Source organism: Pseudophryne corroboree, chromosome 9, assembly GCF_028390025.1.
Source record: "Pseudophryne corroboree isolate aPseCor3 chromosome 9, aPseCor3.hap2, whole genome shotgun sequence".
NCBI classification, from domain to species: Eukaryota; Metazoa; Chordata; class Amphibia; order Anura; family Myobatrachidae; genus Pseudophryne; species Pseudophryne corroboree.
The window spans coordinates 205,987,428-206,004,853 of record NC_086452.1 but is presented as its reverse complement, the minus strand read 5'-3'; the positions used below and the strand labels follow the sequence as shown (position 1 = coordinate 206,004,853).

Here is a 17,426-nt window from a genome sequence, read left to right as displayed (position 1 = left end):
CAGACACAGATGTCGACACGGATACTGACTCCAGTGTCGACGACGATGAGACTAATGTAACTTCCAATAGGGCCACACGTTACATGATTGAGGCTATGAAAAATGTGTTGCACATTTCTGATGTTACCCCAGGTACCACAAAAAAGGGTATTATGTTTGGAGAGAAAAAACTACCAGTTTTTCCTCCATCTGAGGAGTTAAATGAAGTGTGTGAAGAAGCGTGGGCTTCCCCCGATAAGAAACTAGTAATTTCTTAAAGGTTACTAATGACGTACCCTTTCCCGCCAGAGGATAGGTCACGTTGGGAAACATCCCCTAGGGTGGATAAAGCGCTCACACGCTTGTCAAAGAAGGTGGCACTACCGTCTCCGGATACGGCCGCCCTAAAGGAACCTGCTGATAGAAAGCAGGAGGCTATCCTGAAGTCTGTGTATACACACACAGGTATTATACTGAGACCAGCTATTGCTTCAGCATGGATGTGCAGTGCTGCAGCTGCGTGGTCAGGTTCCCTGTCTGATAACATTGATACCCTTGACAGGGACACTATATTGCTAACTGTAGAGCATATTAAAGACGTAGTCTTATACATGAGAGATGCACAGAGGGATATTTGCCAACTGGCATCAGGGGTACAAGCTGGAATTCGAGACGTCTCCCCCTCGCCGTTTCCTCAAATCAGCCTTGCCAACTACTCCCCCAGACAGGGAGGCGGTGCTGGAGGCGATTCACAAGCTGTACTCCCAGCAGGTGATAACCAAAGTACCCCTCCTTCAACAGGGACGTGGTTACTATTCCACAATGTTTGTGGTACCGAAACCGGAAAGGTTCGGTGAGACCCATTTTAAATTTGAAATCCTTGAACACTTATATAAGAAGGTTCAAGTTCAAAATGGAATCGCTCAGGGCGGTTATTGCAAGCCTGGACGAAGGGGATTACATGGTATCACTGGACATCAAGGATGCTTACCTGCATGTCCCCATTTACCCTCCTCACCAGGAGTACCTCAGATTTGTGGTACAGGACTGTCATTACCAATTTCAGACGTTGCCGTTTGGTCTGTCCACCGCACCGAGGGTATTTACCAAGGTAATGGCCGAAATGATGATACTCCTTCGAAAAAAGGGAGTTATAATTATCCCGTACTTGGACGATCTCCTTATAAAGGCGAGGTCCAGGGAACAGTTGTTGATCGGAGTAGCACTAGCTCGGGAAGTGCTACAACAGCACGGCTGGATCCTGAATATTCCAAAGTTGCAGCTGGTTCCTACAACGCGTCTACTGTTCCTGGGGATGGTTCTGGACACAGAACAGAAAAAGGTGTTTCTCCCGGAGGAGAAGGCCAAGGAGTTGTCATCTCTAGTCAGAGACCTCCTAAAACCAAAACAGGTGTCGGTGCACCACTGCACGCGAGTCCTGGGAAAGATGGTAGCTTCTTACGAAGCAATTCCATTCGGAAGGTTCCATGCAAGGATCTTTCAGTGGGATCTGTTGGACAAGTGGTCCGGATCGCATCTTCAGATGCATCGGCTGATAACCCTGTCTCCAAGGACCAGGGTGTCGCTGTTGTGGTGGCTGCAGAGTGCTCATCTTCTAGAGGGCCGCAGATTCGGCATACAGGACTGGGTCCTGGTTACCACGGATGCCAGCCTTCGAGGTTGGGGGGCAGTCACACAGGGAAGAAACTTCCAAGGACTATGGACGAGTCAGGAGACTTCCCTACACATAAATATTCTGGAACTAAGGGCCATTTACAATGCCCTAAGTCAGGCAAGACCCCTGCTTCAACACCAGCCGGTGCTGATCCAGTCAGACAACATCACGACGGTCGCCCATGTAAACCGTCAGGGCGGCACAAGAAGCAGGATGGCGATGGCAGAAGCCACAAGGATTCTCCGATGGGTGGAAAATCATGTGTTAGCACTGTCAGCAGTGTTCATTCCGGGAGTGGACAACTGGGAAGCAGACTTCCTCAGCAGGCACGACCTCCACCCGGGAGAGTGGGGACTTCATCCAGAAGTCTTCCAAATGATTGTACACCGTTGGGAAAGGCCACAGGTGGACATGATGGCGTCCCGCCTCAACAAAAAGCTAAAAAGATATTGCGCCAGGTCAAGGGACCCTCAGTCGATAGCTGTGGACGCTCTAGTGACACCGTGGGTGTACCAGTCGGTTTATGTTTTCCCTCCTCTGCCTCTCATACCCAAGGTACTGAGAATAATAAGAAGGAGTGGAGTAAGAACTATACTTGTGGTTCCGGATTGGCCAAGAAGAGCTTGGTACCCAGAACTTCAAGAAATTATCTCAGAGGACCCATGGCCTCTGCCGCTCAGACAGGACCTGCTGCAGCAGGGGCCCTGTCTGTTCCAAGACTTACCGCGGCTGCGTTTGATGGCATGGCGGTTGAACACCGGATCCTAAAAGAAAAGGGCATTCCGGAGGAAGTCATTCCTACGCTGATTAAAGCTAGGAAAGATGTGACCGTAAGACATTATCACCGCATATGGCGAAAATATGTTGCTTGGTGTGAGGCCAGGAAGGCCCCAACGGAGGAATTTCAGCTCGGTCGATTTCTGCACTTCCTACAGTCAGGAGTGACTATGGGCCGAAAATTGGGTTCCATTAAGGTCCAGATCTCGGCTCTGTCGATTTTCTTCCAAAAAGAACTGGCTTCACTGCCTGAAGTTCAGACTTTTGTTAAAGGAGTGCTGCATATTCAGCCCCCTTTTGTGCCTCCAGTGGCACCGTGGGCTCTCAACGTGGTGTTGGATTTCCTAAAGTCACATTGGTTTGAGCCACTTAAAACCGTGGAGCTAAAATACCTCACGTGGAAAGTGGTCATGCTGTTGGCCTTGGCGTCGGCCAGGCGTGTATCAGAGTTGGCGGCTTTGTCATGTAAAAGCCCTTATCTGATTTTTCATATGGATAGGGCGGAATTGAGGACTCGTTCCCAATTCCTTCCTAAGGTGGTTTCAGCTTTTCATGTGAACCAACCTATTGTGGTGCCTGCGGCTACTCGGGATTTGGAGGATTCCAAGTTACTGGACGTAGTCAGGGCCCTGAAAATATATATTTCCAGGACGGCTGGAGTCAGGAAAACTGACTCGCTATTTATCCTGTATGCACCCAACAAGCTGGCTGCTCCTGCTTCTAAGCAGACTATTGCTCGCTGGATCTGTAGCACGATTCAACTTGCACATTCTGCGGCTGGACTGCCGCATCCTAAATCAGTAAAAGCCCATTCCATGAGGAAAGTGGGCTCTTCTTGGGTGGCTGCCCGAGGGGTCTCGGCTTTACAACTTTGCCGAGCTGCTACTTGGTCGGGTTCAAACACATTTGCAAAATTCTACAAGTTTGATACCCTGGCTGAGGAGGCCCTTGTGTTTGCTCATTCGGTGCTGCAGAGTCATCCGCACTCTCCCGCCCGTTTGGGAGCTTTGGTATAATCCCCATGGTCCTTACGGAGTTCCCAGCATCCACTAGGACGTCAGAGAAAATAAGAATTTACTCACCGGTAATTCTATTTCTCGTAGTCCGTAGTGGATGCTGGGCGCCCATCCCAAGTGCGGATTGTCTGCAATACTTGTATATAGTTATTGCCTAACTAAAGGGTTATTGTTATGAGCCATCTGTTCGTGAGGCTCAGTTGTTGTTCATACTGTTAACTGGATATAGTATCACGAGTTGTACGGTGTGATTGGTGTGGCTGGTATGAGTCTTACCCGGGATTCCAAATCCCTTCCTTATTGTGTCAGCTCTTCCGGGCACAGTTTCCCTAACTGAGGTCTGGAGGAGGGGCATAGAGGGAGGAGCCAGTGCACACCAGGTAGTCCTAATTCTTTCTTAGAGTGCCCAGTCTCCTTCGGAGCCCGCTATTCCCCATGGTCCTTACAGAGTTCCCAGCATCCACTACGGACTACGAGAAATAGAATTACCGGTGAGTAAATTCTTATTTTTTCTATATTACTCCATTTATGCATTTTTCTATATTTCTAAATATTTTTTAAACTATACATTTATGGGGTATATGCAATTGCTGTCGAATTCCTGAAATTGTCGAATTTCGGGACTTTTTCGCCAAAAAAAAAAAAAAAAAATCGACAATGCAATCCAGTACTTTACGCTAAAAAACGGACATTCAAAATTCGACTTTTGGAAATTCGACTTTTGTCAAATTCGACTTTTTTTGCAATGGTACAAATGCTGCAATTCGACCAAAGTCTATTCAATGGAAGTTTGGAAATTCGACAACAGTGCTTTTAGACCGCAAATTCGACATTTTCAATCCGCCACACTTTGGTGGGTGAAACTAATAAAAAAAATGTAAAATATTTTTTTTTTGGTGTTTTTTTTTTTGGTAATAGCATATCTATTTATATTAGGAGGGATTAGGTACTTGGTTTGTCTTTTTTGGAGGCACAAGTATTATTTAATTGATTTTTTTAAAAGAATATTTTTTTCTTCACTCTCCTGAGGGAAATGTACCCATGATTCCACAGTTTTACCCAGGATACACTTCTGCAAAGCACCTCCTATCTCCTCACTCCCGGTGTGAGACATTCAGGGAGAAGGAGCCATTACAGTCAGCTCTGTTGTGGAATCGTTTTTTTAGGAAAATTCCTGCGTTTTAAAACACATTCCTATTTTTGTACTGACTACAATAATGGAGCCATTCTCTGACCAGATTGTGATGTTCATGCTGGCTGCAAGCATGGAGGAAGAGAGTGCTGGTGAACATCAGGATCAAGATCAGCAAATGTCTGCATTGGGTGAGCCAGTATTGCGGGTTTCATTTCCACGTCCACGCCAGTATCGCACTAGGCGTGAACTGGAGGATCTCAGCGAGTTCGAGGTGATACAAAATTATCGCTTATCGACTCGCGACATATATTCGCTGTACGCTCTGTTGGAGGCTGACCTGGAACCTCGGGCCCGGTCCAACCGTGCAGTCAGCGGTTTCCAGAAACTGCTGGGTACGTTACATTTTTTGGCGTCAGGCACATTCCAGCCTACACTGTCTCAAACATGCGGTTTTTCACAGTCGACACTGTCGCGCTGTATAACCCAGGTCATTAGGGCTTTCCGCAAATTGACGATCCAGTACATCACATTTCCAGAGACGGACAGCGAATGTCGTGAGATCAAATTAGGCTTTTTCACCAAATACAAATTTCCCAATGTGCTGGGAGCGATTGACTGTACCCACGTGCAGATCAGACCGCCACGGAATTCAGAAGAATGTTTTCGGAACCGAAAACATTTCCATTCCCTGAATGTACAGGCGGTCTGTGATGTTAACATGAGATTTTTGAACATTTTTGTGGGATTTCCTGGATCGTCTCACGACTCCTTCATCCTAAGCCAGTCATCGCTGTTTGACAAGTTCGAAACAGGAAACATGCCTGGTGGCTGGCTGTTAGGTATGTATTTAAATTGTTTTTATTTTATATTATTTTATTATTTTTTTATTATTTTTTAGATTAACTACCATTTTTTTCCTTTTCTATATAGGTGATGCGGGTTATCCAAACAAATCGTGGCTCTTGACCCCATTGTCTAATCCTGTTGGTAGAGCAGAAAAACGTTACCAAGAGACACACATTGCATCGAGGCAAATAATTGAACGTGCCTTCGGTGTACTTAAAAGCCGGTTTCGATGTTTAGACACTTCCGGCGATGCTCTTTTGTACTCACCGGCGAAGGTTTGCGGCATGGTAAATGCATGTTGTATTTTACACAACATATGTGTCGCAAACCGTTTGCCGGTGACTCTTCGTCGCAGTGCTTTCCGACGCGGGAACCGTTCTTCTGCTGTACCGGTGGGTATGGATGAAGGAGATGATTCCCGGCGGACAGTGATACAAAACTTTTTTTCGGTTGCCTGTGAGTATACTTATAACATTTGTATTATTGTGTAAACTGACATTGTAATATTCTAAAAAAACTTCTTTATTTATGTATTTCAGAGTTTTACGTCCTGTTGATGTGCATTCCCAGGCCTGTTTTGTCCTGTTGACGAATCGTTACCCCCTGTTTTCTCCTGTTGTTGGTTTGCTGCAAATTTTGGACCATTTTATCCAACTCTACCATGGGCGACCTACTTGTGATGTGGACCTGACCCTCCGCCATGTAGCAGACAACCCCCCTCAGGTGAGATGTATTTCCCTAAACTCCCTCTTGTCCAAAATCACCCCGGCATGTCCAAAGTGCAGCCCTCCGGCATTTGCAAAACTGCACATCCAATCATGCCCTGATACAGCAATGCTTGTCCGGGAATGTTTGGATGTGTAGTGACGCAAGTGCCGGAGGATTGCATTTGGGCCCACTGTAACCTGCTTGTGTCGTGTTGATTGTACCTCTTCTTTTCAGGACCAGGGTGACACTTTACCATTAGCTGGAACCTCATACTGTTCTCTTCCACAGGTCTTGCGGTGTTTCCTTCCCAAGTGGCGTGGATGTGAAGAGACACACAGTTCCCCTGATGTTCCATGGGCGACCAACTTGTGATGTGGACCTGACCCTCCGCCATGTAGCAGACAACTCCCCCTCAGGTGAGATGTATTTCCCTAAACTCCCTCTTGTCCAAGTCACCCCGACATGTCCAAAGTGCAGCCCTCCGGCATTTGCCAAACTGCACATCCAATCATTCCCTGATACACCAATACTGGTCAAGGGAATGTTTGGATGTGTAGTGACGCAAGTGCCGGGGGATTGCATTTGGGCCCACTGTAACCTGCTTGTGTCGTGTTGATTGTACCTCTTCTTTTCAGTACCAGGGTGACACTTTACCATTAGCTGGAACCTCATACTGTTCTCTTCCACAGGTCTTGCAGTGTTTCCTTCCCAAGTGGCGTGGATGTGAAGAGACACACAGTTCCCCTGATGTTCCATGTGCGACCTACTTCTGTACAATTCAACTTCATATCAAATATTTTTTAATAAAAACCACAGAAAACTTCTCTTTTTAAAAATTTATTGAAGAAAAATTGTAAGGTAATAAAACAAAAAAGTAGTTTGTTATTCTTTATATTCTTTTCTTGTGTAGATAGATATCTGTGGGGAAAAGAAAAAAAGTATATTAAGTAAAGACACTAAAGTCATGTTCATTTCTTTCCAAGAACATTTGTGGAACCACACAGCCCAGCATGACCCATTGCTGGGCTGTGTGGTTCCACAAAGGCAGACGGTCCAAAGTGGAATAGTGGCGTCAGTGGTCAGCACTTTGACACGCTAACATTTGTGGAACCACACAGCCCAGCATGACCCATTGCTAGGCTGTGTGGTTCCACAAAGGCAGGCGGTCCAAAGTGGAATAGTGGCGTCAGTGGTCAGCACTTTGACACGCTAACATTTGTGGAACCACATAGCCCAGCATGACCCATTGCTGGGCTGTGTGGTACCACAAAGGCAGGTGGTCCAAAGTGGAATAGTGGCGTCAGTGGTCAGCACTTTGACACGCTAACATTTGTGGAACCACATAGCCCAGCATGACCCATTGCTGGGCTGTGTGGTTCCACAAAGGCAGGCGGTCCAAAGTGGAATAGTGGCGTCAGTGGTCAGCACTTTGACACGCTAACATTTGTGGAACCACACAGACCAGCATGACCCATTGCTGGGCTGTGTGGTTCCACAAAGGCAGGCGGTCCAAAGTTTCTAGAATATATACATTGAAACATTGCTCTACTCACCTTGGTACGCACAACACGAACTTATGCCGTCCACTTCAATTTTCCACCCAATCCTATGAATAAGCCAAAAACACACACTAGTGAATAGTAAATTCACACAACAGTGAAAGCCTATTGTACACCATTACAAAAAGGATTTTTTGGGTAAAAGAGTGGTATCAGAATTGCTCTTTGGCCCATCATACATGTAGCCACAAGGAGCTTTCATCCGTTACCACACGCGCCCGCATACATGCCCGCGCATGTATGCCTACACAAAGCTCCTTGGTAGTACCCGGTCACGGGTGGGGAAGCCCAACAAAGAAAAAACAATAGTAAGAAAAAAAAAAAAACTAATGGGAGGGGAAGAAAGGGATACATGAAAAACATAGAAGTAAATAAAACAATGCGACCGGGCTTATGGTGGAAGTCTGTCCGGATCCTGGTGTTCCTCCTGAGTGTGGGGTGTCGATGTCCTGGGAGGCTGGGTAGTACGTTGACTGGGCCTCTGTGCCCATGCGGCTGTAGATGTGGCGGCCGGTGGTGGAGGCATCTGGTGGGTGGGGTACATCCCTGTATATCCCTGGTACATCTGTGACTGTCTGTACTGGGATGGTAGTTGAGGAAGGGTACGAGGCGTCCTTGTGGCTTGTGACGGCGGAAATGGATCACCAGCGTGTTGATGAGCTGGTTCTGGGAGCTTGTCATAGATCATCTGCAGTGTGGTTGCGATGAGCTGTTGGCTGGATGAGGATTGTCGATGGCTCTCCGACATGTTGGTATTGCTGTGTGCCAGACATGTTGTGTTCTCCACGAGCCGGCTCATGGATTCGGCCAGAATGTGAAGGACGTCCATAGTCTCCCTATGATCTTCCATTCTGACCTGTAGCATTGTGGCCGTGCTGTCGGCAAGAGCCTTCTGCATTTCAAGCAGACTGTTTGACATCTTCTCCATTGTCCTCTCAATGTTGTCCCGTCTGCTTCCAACGACATTTGTGTACGTATCCTGGCGGGAAGTAATCTCCGATGCCAGGGTGTGAACCCTCTGAACAGTTGAGGGATTCTGCCCTTCCTGGACGTCTGCCACCACTTGCATTTGGGCAGCTGAAAAGAAAATTAGAAAATTTAATACACATTCATCATACATTTGTTTGAAGGCTCACAATTCTATTTACTCACACAGGGATGTAGCAACTGCAGCCTGCTGCACTTCCACCTCGTCATCCTCTGACGACTCCTGTAGGAGGAGATCCGGCCTGTAGTAGGAACCAATTCCCGAAGCTAGTCCGCTGCTGGTCCGTGGCACCACTGTTTGCAAAATAATTTTTTGTTTAAGTTAATAAACTATACAAAACTGCTGAACCCCACACCCCAAAAAATTAAATACAAACCTTCTCCATCCTGTGGTGCCGCTGCTCCAGGAGCTTCACTTGTCCTCGTATCTGAAGACTTTTCAAGGGTCTGGCTGGATACGTCTGCACGGCTGTCCTCAAACCCAAGAAAAGTCTCGTCTGTTAACCCTGTAGACTCAAACAGATCGGGTGATGGGTCCACAAGGGTTGTGTCTTGAGGCTCTTCAGTCACAGTCCCAGAGCTCCTGGAGATACGACGATCTGGTGATGACCTGCGCGCAGGAGCTGTAGTTTGGCGCCCATCTTGTGGTGTGGTCGCCGACGGTGTATGGCGCACAGGTGAAGTTCTGTGCGCTGATGTCTGGCCCACAGGTGATAGTCTGCGCGCCGACGTCGTCTGGTGCACAGGTGACAAACTGTGCGATGACGATCTGTGGCGCACAGGTGAAGATCTGCGCGCTCCTGATGCTTGCTGCGCAGGTGTCGGCCCGCGCGCTGCTGTCGATGCCTGCTGCGCAGGTGTCGGTCCGCGCGCTGGCGATGTCCTGCGCGCAGGTGATGTCCTCTGGGCAGGCCTGTCTGAAAAAAAAATAATCACATTAGCAAGTACAAAACAATTTTTTCGTTAATACAGCTCATCTGAATTTATTCTTACCATCAGGCCTCCTTTTGGACTGCTTATCTCCCGCCTTCTTCCGTCTTCTGGGCAGTTCTTCCTCCTTGGGAAAGCCAGCAGGACGGCTAGAGTCCACACCTCCGCGAACTCCTTCGACCATGGCAGGGTTCATGCGCCTTCTAATAACATTCTCCCAGGGTAGCCACTTCAGGTTGAGAGCCGGTCCACCTCCCGTAGCGGTCTCATGTCGGCGCTGAATCCCCATCTTCTTTTTGGTCTGTCTGCGGCAATCACTGTACCGCTTCATGCAGTTTCTGGTGCTCCGGCGGTTTCCAGATACTGCAGTGACTTGGCTCGCGATGGCATCCCAGATGTTTCGCTTTGTCCTAGCTGCTGTGGTCTGTGCCCTTGGTCCATACAGAACGTCGTAGGACCTGTCGACGCCATCCACTAGAGCACAGTTTTCCGCCTCAGTGTATCTGGGGCCACGCGGCTTTTTCGGTCCTGCATCTTCACCAGAGGCTTCCTCCTCCGACTGCTCCTCTGGCTGGCTTCTTGCCTTTAGGGATTGAAAAAAAACAAAACATGCATTTAATGAGATCGGTGTGTACCTGTGAGTGTCAGTATCCCTGGCATTGCGCACATATACCTGTAGGTGTGCATGGCAGTGCGCAAACTAGGGTGGGTCAAGTTGGATGCTATTTGTGTCTGCAGGTGTTGTCAGTACCTTTCTACTAGGCTTTTTCTTAGTCTTCTCATGGGCCCTTGACGACCGCGGCTGGTCACTGCATGCCTGGTCGGTCGTATCCCCCTCCTGGGTCGGCTCCCACTCCTCGTTGCTATGCAGGGATAGATCCGAGTGGGTGGGGGAAGGGGGGGATCGGGGCTGCTTGTCCCTTGACATCTCTGTTTTAAAAAGACAAAAATAAAAAAAAATTATATATATTTAAAAATTTAACACATTACATAATTAAATGCAATCACATCATGCTGCTGGGACCCCAGTTCTCAAGCAGGACCAAAGCACAAAACAAAACAAAAAACAAACAAAAAAAAAACCCTGTACAAGCATCCCTGCACATACTGGAAATCAACCATGGCTGACACCCAAAATGGCTGACACACCCAAAATGGCTGACACACCCAAAATGGCTGACACACACTAGCCAAAAAGCACCCCTGCACACTCAGGAGGTACACCAGAGCTAAAAGAGGAGGAAAAAAACATGTTTGGCATACAACCGACACCACATGTCGGCCGCATGGCCGACCAAACTTGCTCCAAATCACCCCAAACTAACCGAAAAGCATCCCTGCACACTCAGGAGGTACACCAGAGCTAAAAGAGGAGGAAAAAAACATGTTTGGCATACAACCGACACCACGTCGGCCGCATGGCCGACCAAACTTGCTCCAAATCACCCCAAACTAACCGAAAAGCATCCCTGCACACAAAAGGAGGTACACCAGAGCTAAAATAGGAGGGAAGAAACATGTTTGACAAACAAACACCACAACATGTCGACCGCATTGCTACCGACACACACTAAAATCAGCCCAAACTAGCCAAAAATCAATCCTGCACATGCTGGAGGTACACCAATGTAAAAGCAAGACCCAAAAAGTCATTTTAAGAAAAAAAAAAAAAACTTGAAAAACTACCCCAAAACACAAAAATCCACAAAAAAATGCAGCAAAACAAGCAGGAGCTATACACATACCCAAACACCCCATGTACACCTCATGGCAACCCCCACTACACAAACACATACATGCAACACCAGACCCACATGTGGTACTTACCTACAAATGCTGTAAAAGCTCCGAAAATGGCTCTCCTCCGGGGTAACAGGTATCCTCCTGTCTGTCCTGGAATAAAGCCTGCTGGGGTGTCCAAACGATACCACAGCAAACAACCAATTTGCTAGCTCTGCACCTCCTCACACCTCTCTGCAGGTTCACAAAATGGCTGCAGAGCACGCAGCAAACAAGCCCTAATAAAGGGCTGCTTTCGGCGGGCAGTCGAATTCGGGACGCCCACTACTCGCCGATTGGGCCGTTATCCGCCAAGGGGTGTGTCGAATCCGTTATGCATTGCATATGGTGAATTCATGGTCCCGGCGGCAGGGCTGCGGCTGTCGAGTGCTGGCGAATTTTTAAACGGGCGGAAAAAAGGCGCGATTCGCCCGGGATTGCATATTCTGTATATTTTCTAACTACACATTTACCTATACATTTATCTATCTATGCATTTCTCTCTCTTTTTATACATTAATCTATACTTTTTTAAATATTTCTTTCTATATATTTTTCTAACAATACATTTATCTATACATTTCTCTTACTATATACCTATTCATTTTTCTATCTAAACATTTCTCTCTCTAACTATACATTACTCAATCTATACATTTCTCTCTCTCTTTCCCTGTACATTACTTTGTCTATACATTTTTCTGTCTTTCTTTCTCTATATTTTTCTAAGCATACATTTATCTCTACATGTCTATATCTTACATTAACCTATCTCTCCAACTATACATTTTTTCTATCTATGAATTTCGCTCTCTGATGATACATTATACATTTTTCTACCTCTCGATATATTTTTCTAACTATACATTTCTCTTACTCTCTACATATACATGTTTCTATCTATAAATTTCTCCCTATCTTTATATCTATTTTTCAAACTACTCATTTATCTATACATTTTTCTATCTCCCTAACTATACATTTCTCTAACGTCCTAAGTGGATGCTGGGGACTCCGTAAGGACCATGGGGAATAGCGGCTCCGCAGGAGACTGGGCACATCTAAAGAAAGCTTTAGGATTATCTGGTGTGCACTGGCTCCTCCCCCTATGACCCTCCTCCAAGCCTCAGTTAGATCTTTGTGCCCGAACGAGAAGGGTGCACACTAGGGGCTCTCCTGAGCTTCTTAGTGAAAGTTTTAGTTTAGGTTTTTTATTTTCAGTGAGACCTGCTGGCAACAGGCTCACTGCATCGAGGGACTAAGGGGAGAAGAAGCGAACTCACCTGCGTGCAGAGTGGATTGGGCTTCTTAGGCTACTGGACATTAGCTCCAGAGGGACGATCACAGGCCCAGCCTGGATGGGTCCCAGAGCCGCGCCGCCGGCCCCCTTACAGAGCCAGAAGGCAGAAGAGGTCCGGAAAATCGGCGGCAGAAGACGTCCTGTCTTCAACAAGGTAGCGCACAGCACTGCAGCTGTGCGCCATTGCTCTCGGCACACTTCACACTCCGGTCACTGAGGGTGCAGGGCGCTGGGGGGGGGCGCCCTGAGACGCAATAAAAAACACCTTGGATGGCAAAAAAAATGCATCACATATAGCTCCTGGGCTATATGGATGCATTTAACCCCTGCCAAAATACATTAAAAAACGGGAGATAAGGCCGCCATTAAGGGGGCGGAGCCTATCTCCTCAGCACACTGGCGCCATTTTCCCTCACAGCTCCGTTGGAGGGAAGCTCCCTGTCTCTCCCCTGCAGTCACTACACTACAGAAAGGGTTAAAAAAGAGAGGGGGGGCACTAATTACGCGCAGTATTAAAGATACAGCAGCTATAAGGGGAAAAACACTTATATAAGGTTATCCCTGTATATATATAGCGCTCTGGTGTGTGCTGGCAAACTCTCCCTCTGTCTCCCCAAAGGGCTAGTGGGGTCCTGTCCTCTATCAGAGCATTCCCTGTGTGTGTGCTGTATGTCGGTACGTTTGTGTCGACATGTATGAGGAGAAAAATGATGTGGAGACGGAGCAGATTGCCTGTAATAGTGATGTCACCCTCTAGGGGGTCGACACCTGAGTGGATGAACTGTTGGAAGGAATTACGTGACAGTGTCAGCTCTGTATAAAAGACAGTGGTTGACATGAGACAGCCGGCTACTCAGCTTGTGCCTGTCCAGACGTCTCATAGGCCGTCAGGGGCTCTAAAGCGCCCGTTACCTCAGATGGCAGATATAGACGCCGACACGGATACTGACTCCAGTGTCGACGGTGAAGAGACAAATGTGACTTCCAGTAGGGCCACACGTTACATGATTGAGGCAATGAAATATGTTTTACACATTTCTGATAATACGAGTTGCACCAAAAAAAGGGGTATTATGTTCGGTGAGGAAAAACTACCCGTAGTTTTCCTGAATCTGAGAAATTAAATGAGGTGTGTGATGATGCGTGGTTTTCCCCCGATAACAACTGATAATTTCTAAAATGTTATTGGCATTATATCCTTTCCCGCCAGAGGTTAGGGTGCGTTGGGAAACACCTCCTAGGGTGGATAAAGCGCTCACACGCTTGTAAGGGCTCTACCCTCTCCTGAGATGGCCGCCCTTAAGGATCCTGCTGATAGAAAGCAGGAGGGTATCCTAAAATGTATTTACACACATACTGGTGTTATACTGCGACCAGCAATCGCCTCAGCCTGGATGTGCAGTGCTGGGTTGGCGTGGTCGGATTCCCTGACTGAAAATATTGATACCCTAGATAGGGACAGTATATTTTTGCCTATAGAGCATTTAAAAGATGCATTTCTATATATGCGTGATGCACAGCGGAATATTTGCCGACTGGCATCAAGTCTAAGTGCGTTGTCCATTTCTACCAGTAGAGGGTTATGGACACGTCAGTGGTCAGGTGAGGCGTATTCCAAACGGCATTTGGTAGTATTGCCTTATTAAGGGGAGGAGTTATTTGGGGTCGGTCTTTCAGACCTGGTGGCCACGGCAACAGCTGGGAAATCCACGTTTGTACCCCAGGTCGCCTCTCAACATGAGAAGACGCCGTATTATCAGGCGCAGTCTTTTCGTGGACAAGCGGGCAAAAGGTTCCTCATTTCTGCCCCGTGACAGAGGGAGAGGAAAAAGGCTGCAGAAATCAGCCAGTTCCCAGGAACAGAAACCCTCTCCCGCCTCTGCCAAGCCCTCAGTATGACGCTGGGGCTTTACAAGCAGAATCAGGCACGGTGGGGGGCCCGTCTCAATGAATTTCAGCGCGCAGTGGGCTCACTCGCAAGTAGACCCCTGGATCCTTCAGGTGATATCTCAGGGGTACAAATTAGAATTCGAGACGTCTCCCCCTCGCCGTTTCCTAAAGTCGGCTTTACCGATGTCTCCTTCTGACAGGGAGACAGTTTTGGAAGCCATTCACAAGCTGTATTCCCAGCAGGTGATAATCAAGGTACCCCTCCTGCAACAGGGAACGGGGTATTATTCCACACTGTTGTGGTACCGAAGCCGGACGGCTCGGTGAGACCGATTCTAAATCTAAAATCTTTGAACACTTACATACAGAGGTTCAAATTCAAGATTGAGTCACTCAGAGCAGTGATTGCGAACCTGGAAGAAGGGGACTACATGATGTCTCAGGACATCAAGGATGCTTACCTTCATGTCAAAATTTACCCTTCTCATCAAGGGTACCTCAGGTTTATGGTACAGAACTGTCACTATCAGTTCAGACGCTGCGGTATGGATGGTCCACGGCACCCCGGGTCTCTACTAAGGTAATGGCCGAAATGATGATATTCCTTCGAAGGAAGGGAATTTTAGTTATCCTTTACTTGGACGATTCCCTGATAAGGGTAAGATCCAGGGAACAGTTGGAGGTCGGTGTAGCACTATCTCAGGTAGTGTTGCGGCAGTACGATTGGATTCTCAATATTCCAAAATCGCAGCTGATTCCGACGACTTGTCTTCTGTTCCTAGGGATGATCCTGGACACAGTCCAGAAAAAGGTGCTTCTCCCGGAGGAGAAAGCCAGGGAGTTATCCGAGCTAGTCAGGAACCTCCTAAAACCGAGCCAAGTCTCAGTGCATCAATGCACAAGGGTTCTGGGTAAAATGGTGGCTTCCTACGAAGCAATCCCATTCGGCAGATTCCACGCAAGAACTTTCCAGTGGGACCTGCTGGACAAATGGTCCGGGTCGCATCTTCAGATGCATCAGCGGATAACCCTGTCACCAAGGACAAGGGTGTCCCTCCTGTGGTGGTTGCAGAGTGCTCATCTTCTAGAGGGCCGCAGATTCGGCATTCAGGACTGGGTCCTGGTGACCACGGATGCCAGCCTGCGAGGCTGGGGAGCAGTCACACAGGGAAGGAATATCCAGGGCTTATGGTCAAGCCTGGAGACATCACTTCACATAAATATCCTGAAGCTAAGGGCCATTTACAATGCTCTAAGCTTAGCAAGACCTCTGCTTCAAGGTCAGCCGGTGTTGATCCAGTCGGACAACATCACGGCAGTCACCCACGTAAACAGACAGGGTGGCACAAGAAGCAGGAGGGCAATGGCAGAAGCTGCAAGGATTCTTCGCTGGTCGGAAAATCATGTGATAGCACTGTCAGCAGTATTCATTCCGGGAGTGGACAACTGGGAAGCAGACTTCCTCAGCACGACCTCCACCCGGGAGAGTGGGGACTTCACCCAGAAGTCTTCCACATGATTATAAACCGTTGGGAAAAACACGACAGGTATTGCGCCAGGTCAAGGGACCCTCAGGCAATAGCTGTAGACGCTCTGGTAACACCGTGGGTGTACCAGTCAGTGTATGTGTTCCCTCCTCTGCCTCTCATACCCAAGGTACTGAGATTGATAAGATGGAGAGGAGTAAGCACTATATTCGTGGCTCCGGATTGGCCAAGAAGGACTTGGTAACCGGAACTTCAAGAGATGCTCATGGAGGATCCGTGGCCTCTACCTCTAAGAAGGGACCTGCTCCAGCAAGGACCCTGTCTGTTCCAAGACTTACCGCGGCTGCGTTTGACGGCATGGCGGTTGAACGCCGGATCCTGAAGGAAAAAAGGCATTCCGGATGAAGTCATCCCTATCCTGATCAAAGCCAGGAAGGATGTAACCGCAAAACATTATCACCGCATTTGGCGAAAATATGTTGCGTGGTGCGAGGCCAGTAAGGCCCGACGGAGGAAATTCAACTGGGTCGATTCCTACATTTCCTGCAAACAGGAGTGTCTATGGGCCTGAAATGGGGGTCCATTAAGGTTCAAATTTCGGCCCTGTCAATTTTCTTCCAAAAAGAACTAGCTTCAGTCCCTGAAGTTCAGACGTTTGTAAAAGGGGTACTGCATATACAGCCTCCTTTTGTGCCTCCAGTGGCACTTTGGGATCTCAATGTAGTTTTTGGGTTCCAAAAGTCACATTGGTTTGAACCACTTAAATCTGTGGAGTTAAAATATCTCACAGGGAAAGTGGTCCTGCTGTTGGCCCTGGTCTGGGCCAGGCGCGTGTCAGAATTGGCTGCTTTATCCTGTAAAAGCCCTTATCTGATTTTCCATTCGGACAGGGCGGAATTGAGGACTCGTCCTCAGTTTCTCCCTAAGGTGGTTTCAGCGTTTCACCTGAACCAACCTATTGTGGTGCCTGCGGCTACTAGGGACTTGGAGGACTCCAAGTTGCTAGACGTTGTCAGGGCCCTGAAAATATATGTTTCCAGGATGGCTGGAGTCAGGAAAACTGACTCGCTGTTTATCCTGTATGCACCCAACAAGCTGGGTGCTCCTGCTTCTAAGCAGACTATTGCTCGTTGGATTTGTAGTACAATTCAGCTTGCACATTCGGTGGCAGGCCTGCCACAGCCAAAAATCTGTAAATGCCCACTCCACAAGGAAGGTGGGCTCATCTTGGGCGGCTGCCCGAGGGGTCTCGGCTTTACAACTTTGCCGAGCAGCTACTTGGTCAGGAGCAAATACGTTTGTAAAATTCTACAAAATTGATACCCTGGCTGAGGAGGACATGGAGTTCTCTCATTTGG

General features: G+C 47.8%; 1 protein-coding gene and 1 long non-coding RNA gene across 3 annotated transcripts in view; one reads left to right on the top strand and one right to left on the bottom strand.

Moving 5' to 3' along the window:
- LOC134956890 (uncharacterized) overlaps positions 1–6,548 on the top strand; it is an 87,770-nt gene extending 81,222 nt beyond the window's left edge. The window contains exons 1-4 of one of the 2 annotated variants that reach the window (XR_010186266.1): positions 5,310–5,421; positions 5,513–5,884; positions 5,968–6,151; positions 6,425–6,548. This is a non-coding gene — a long non-coding RNA (uncharacterized LOC134956890). Of the gene's footprint in view, positions 1–5,309; positions 5,422–5,512; positions 5,885–5,967; positions 6,152–6,424 lie in introns of those variants that run through there. The other variant, XR_010186265.1, reaches the window with a different exon arrangement.
- Positions 6,549–6,993: 445 nt separating this feature from the next.
- Positions 6,994–10,545, bottom strand: LOC134956889 (uncharacterized). Its single transcript, XM_063938765.1, has 6 exons — positions 10,364–10,545; positions 9,676–10,195; positions 9,060–9,599; positions 8,848–8,976; positions 7,690–8,772; positions 6,994–7,054 (listed from the first exon to the last, which is right to left on the bottom strand). The coding sequence occupies exons 1-5, from the start codon at positions 10,538–10,540 to the stop codon at positions 8,087–8,089; spliced, it is 2,052 nt and encodes a 683-aa protein (XP_063794835.1). The 5' UTR covers positions 10,541–10,545; the 3' UTR covers positions 6,994–7,054; positions 7,690–8,086.
- Positions 10,546–17,426: the final 6,881 nt, after the last annotated feature.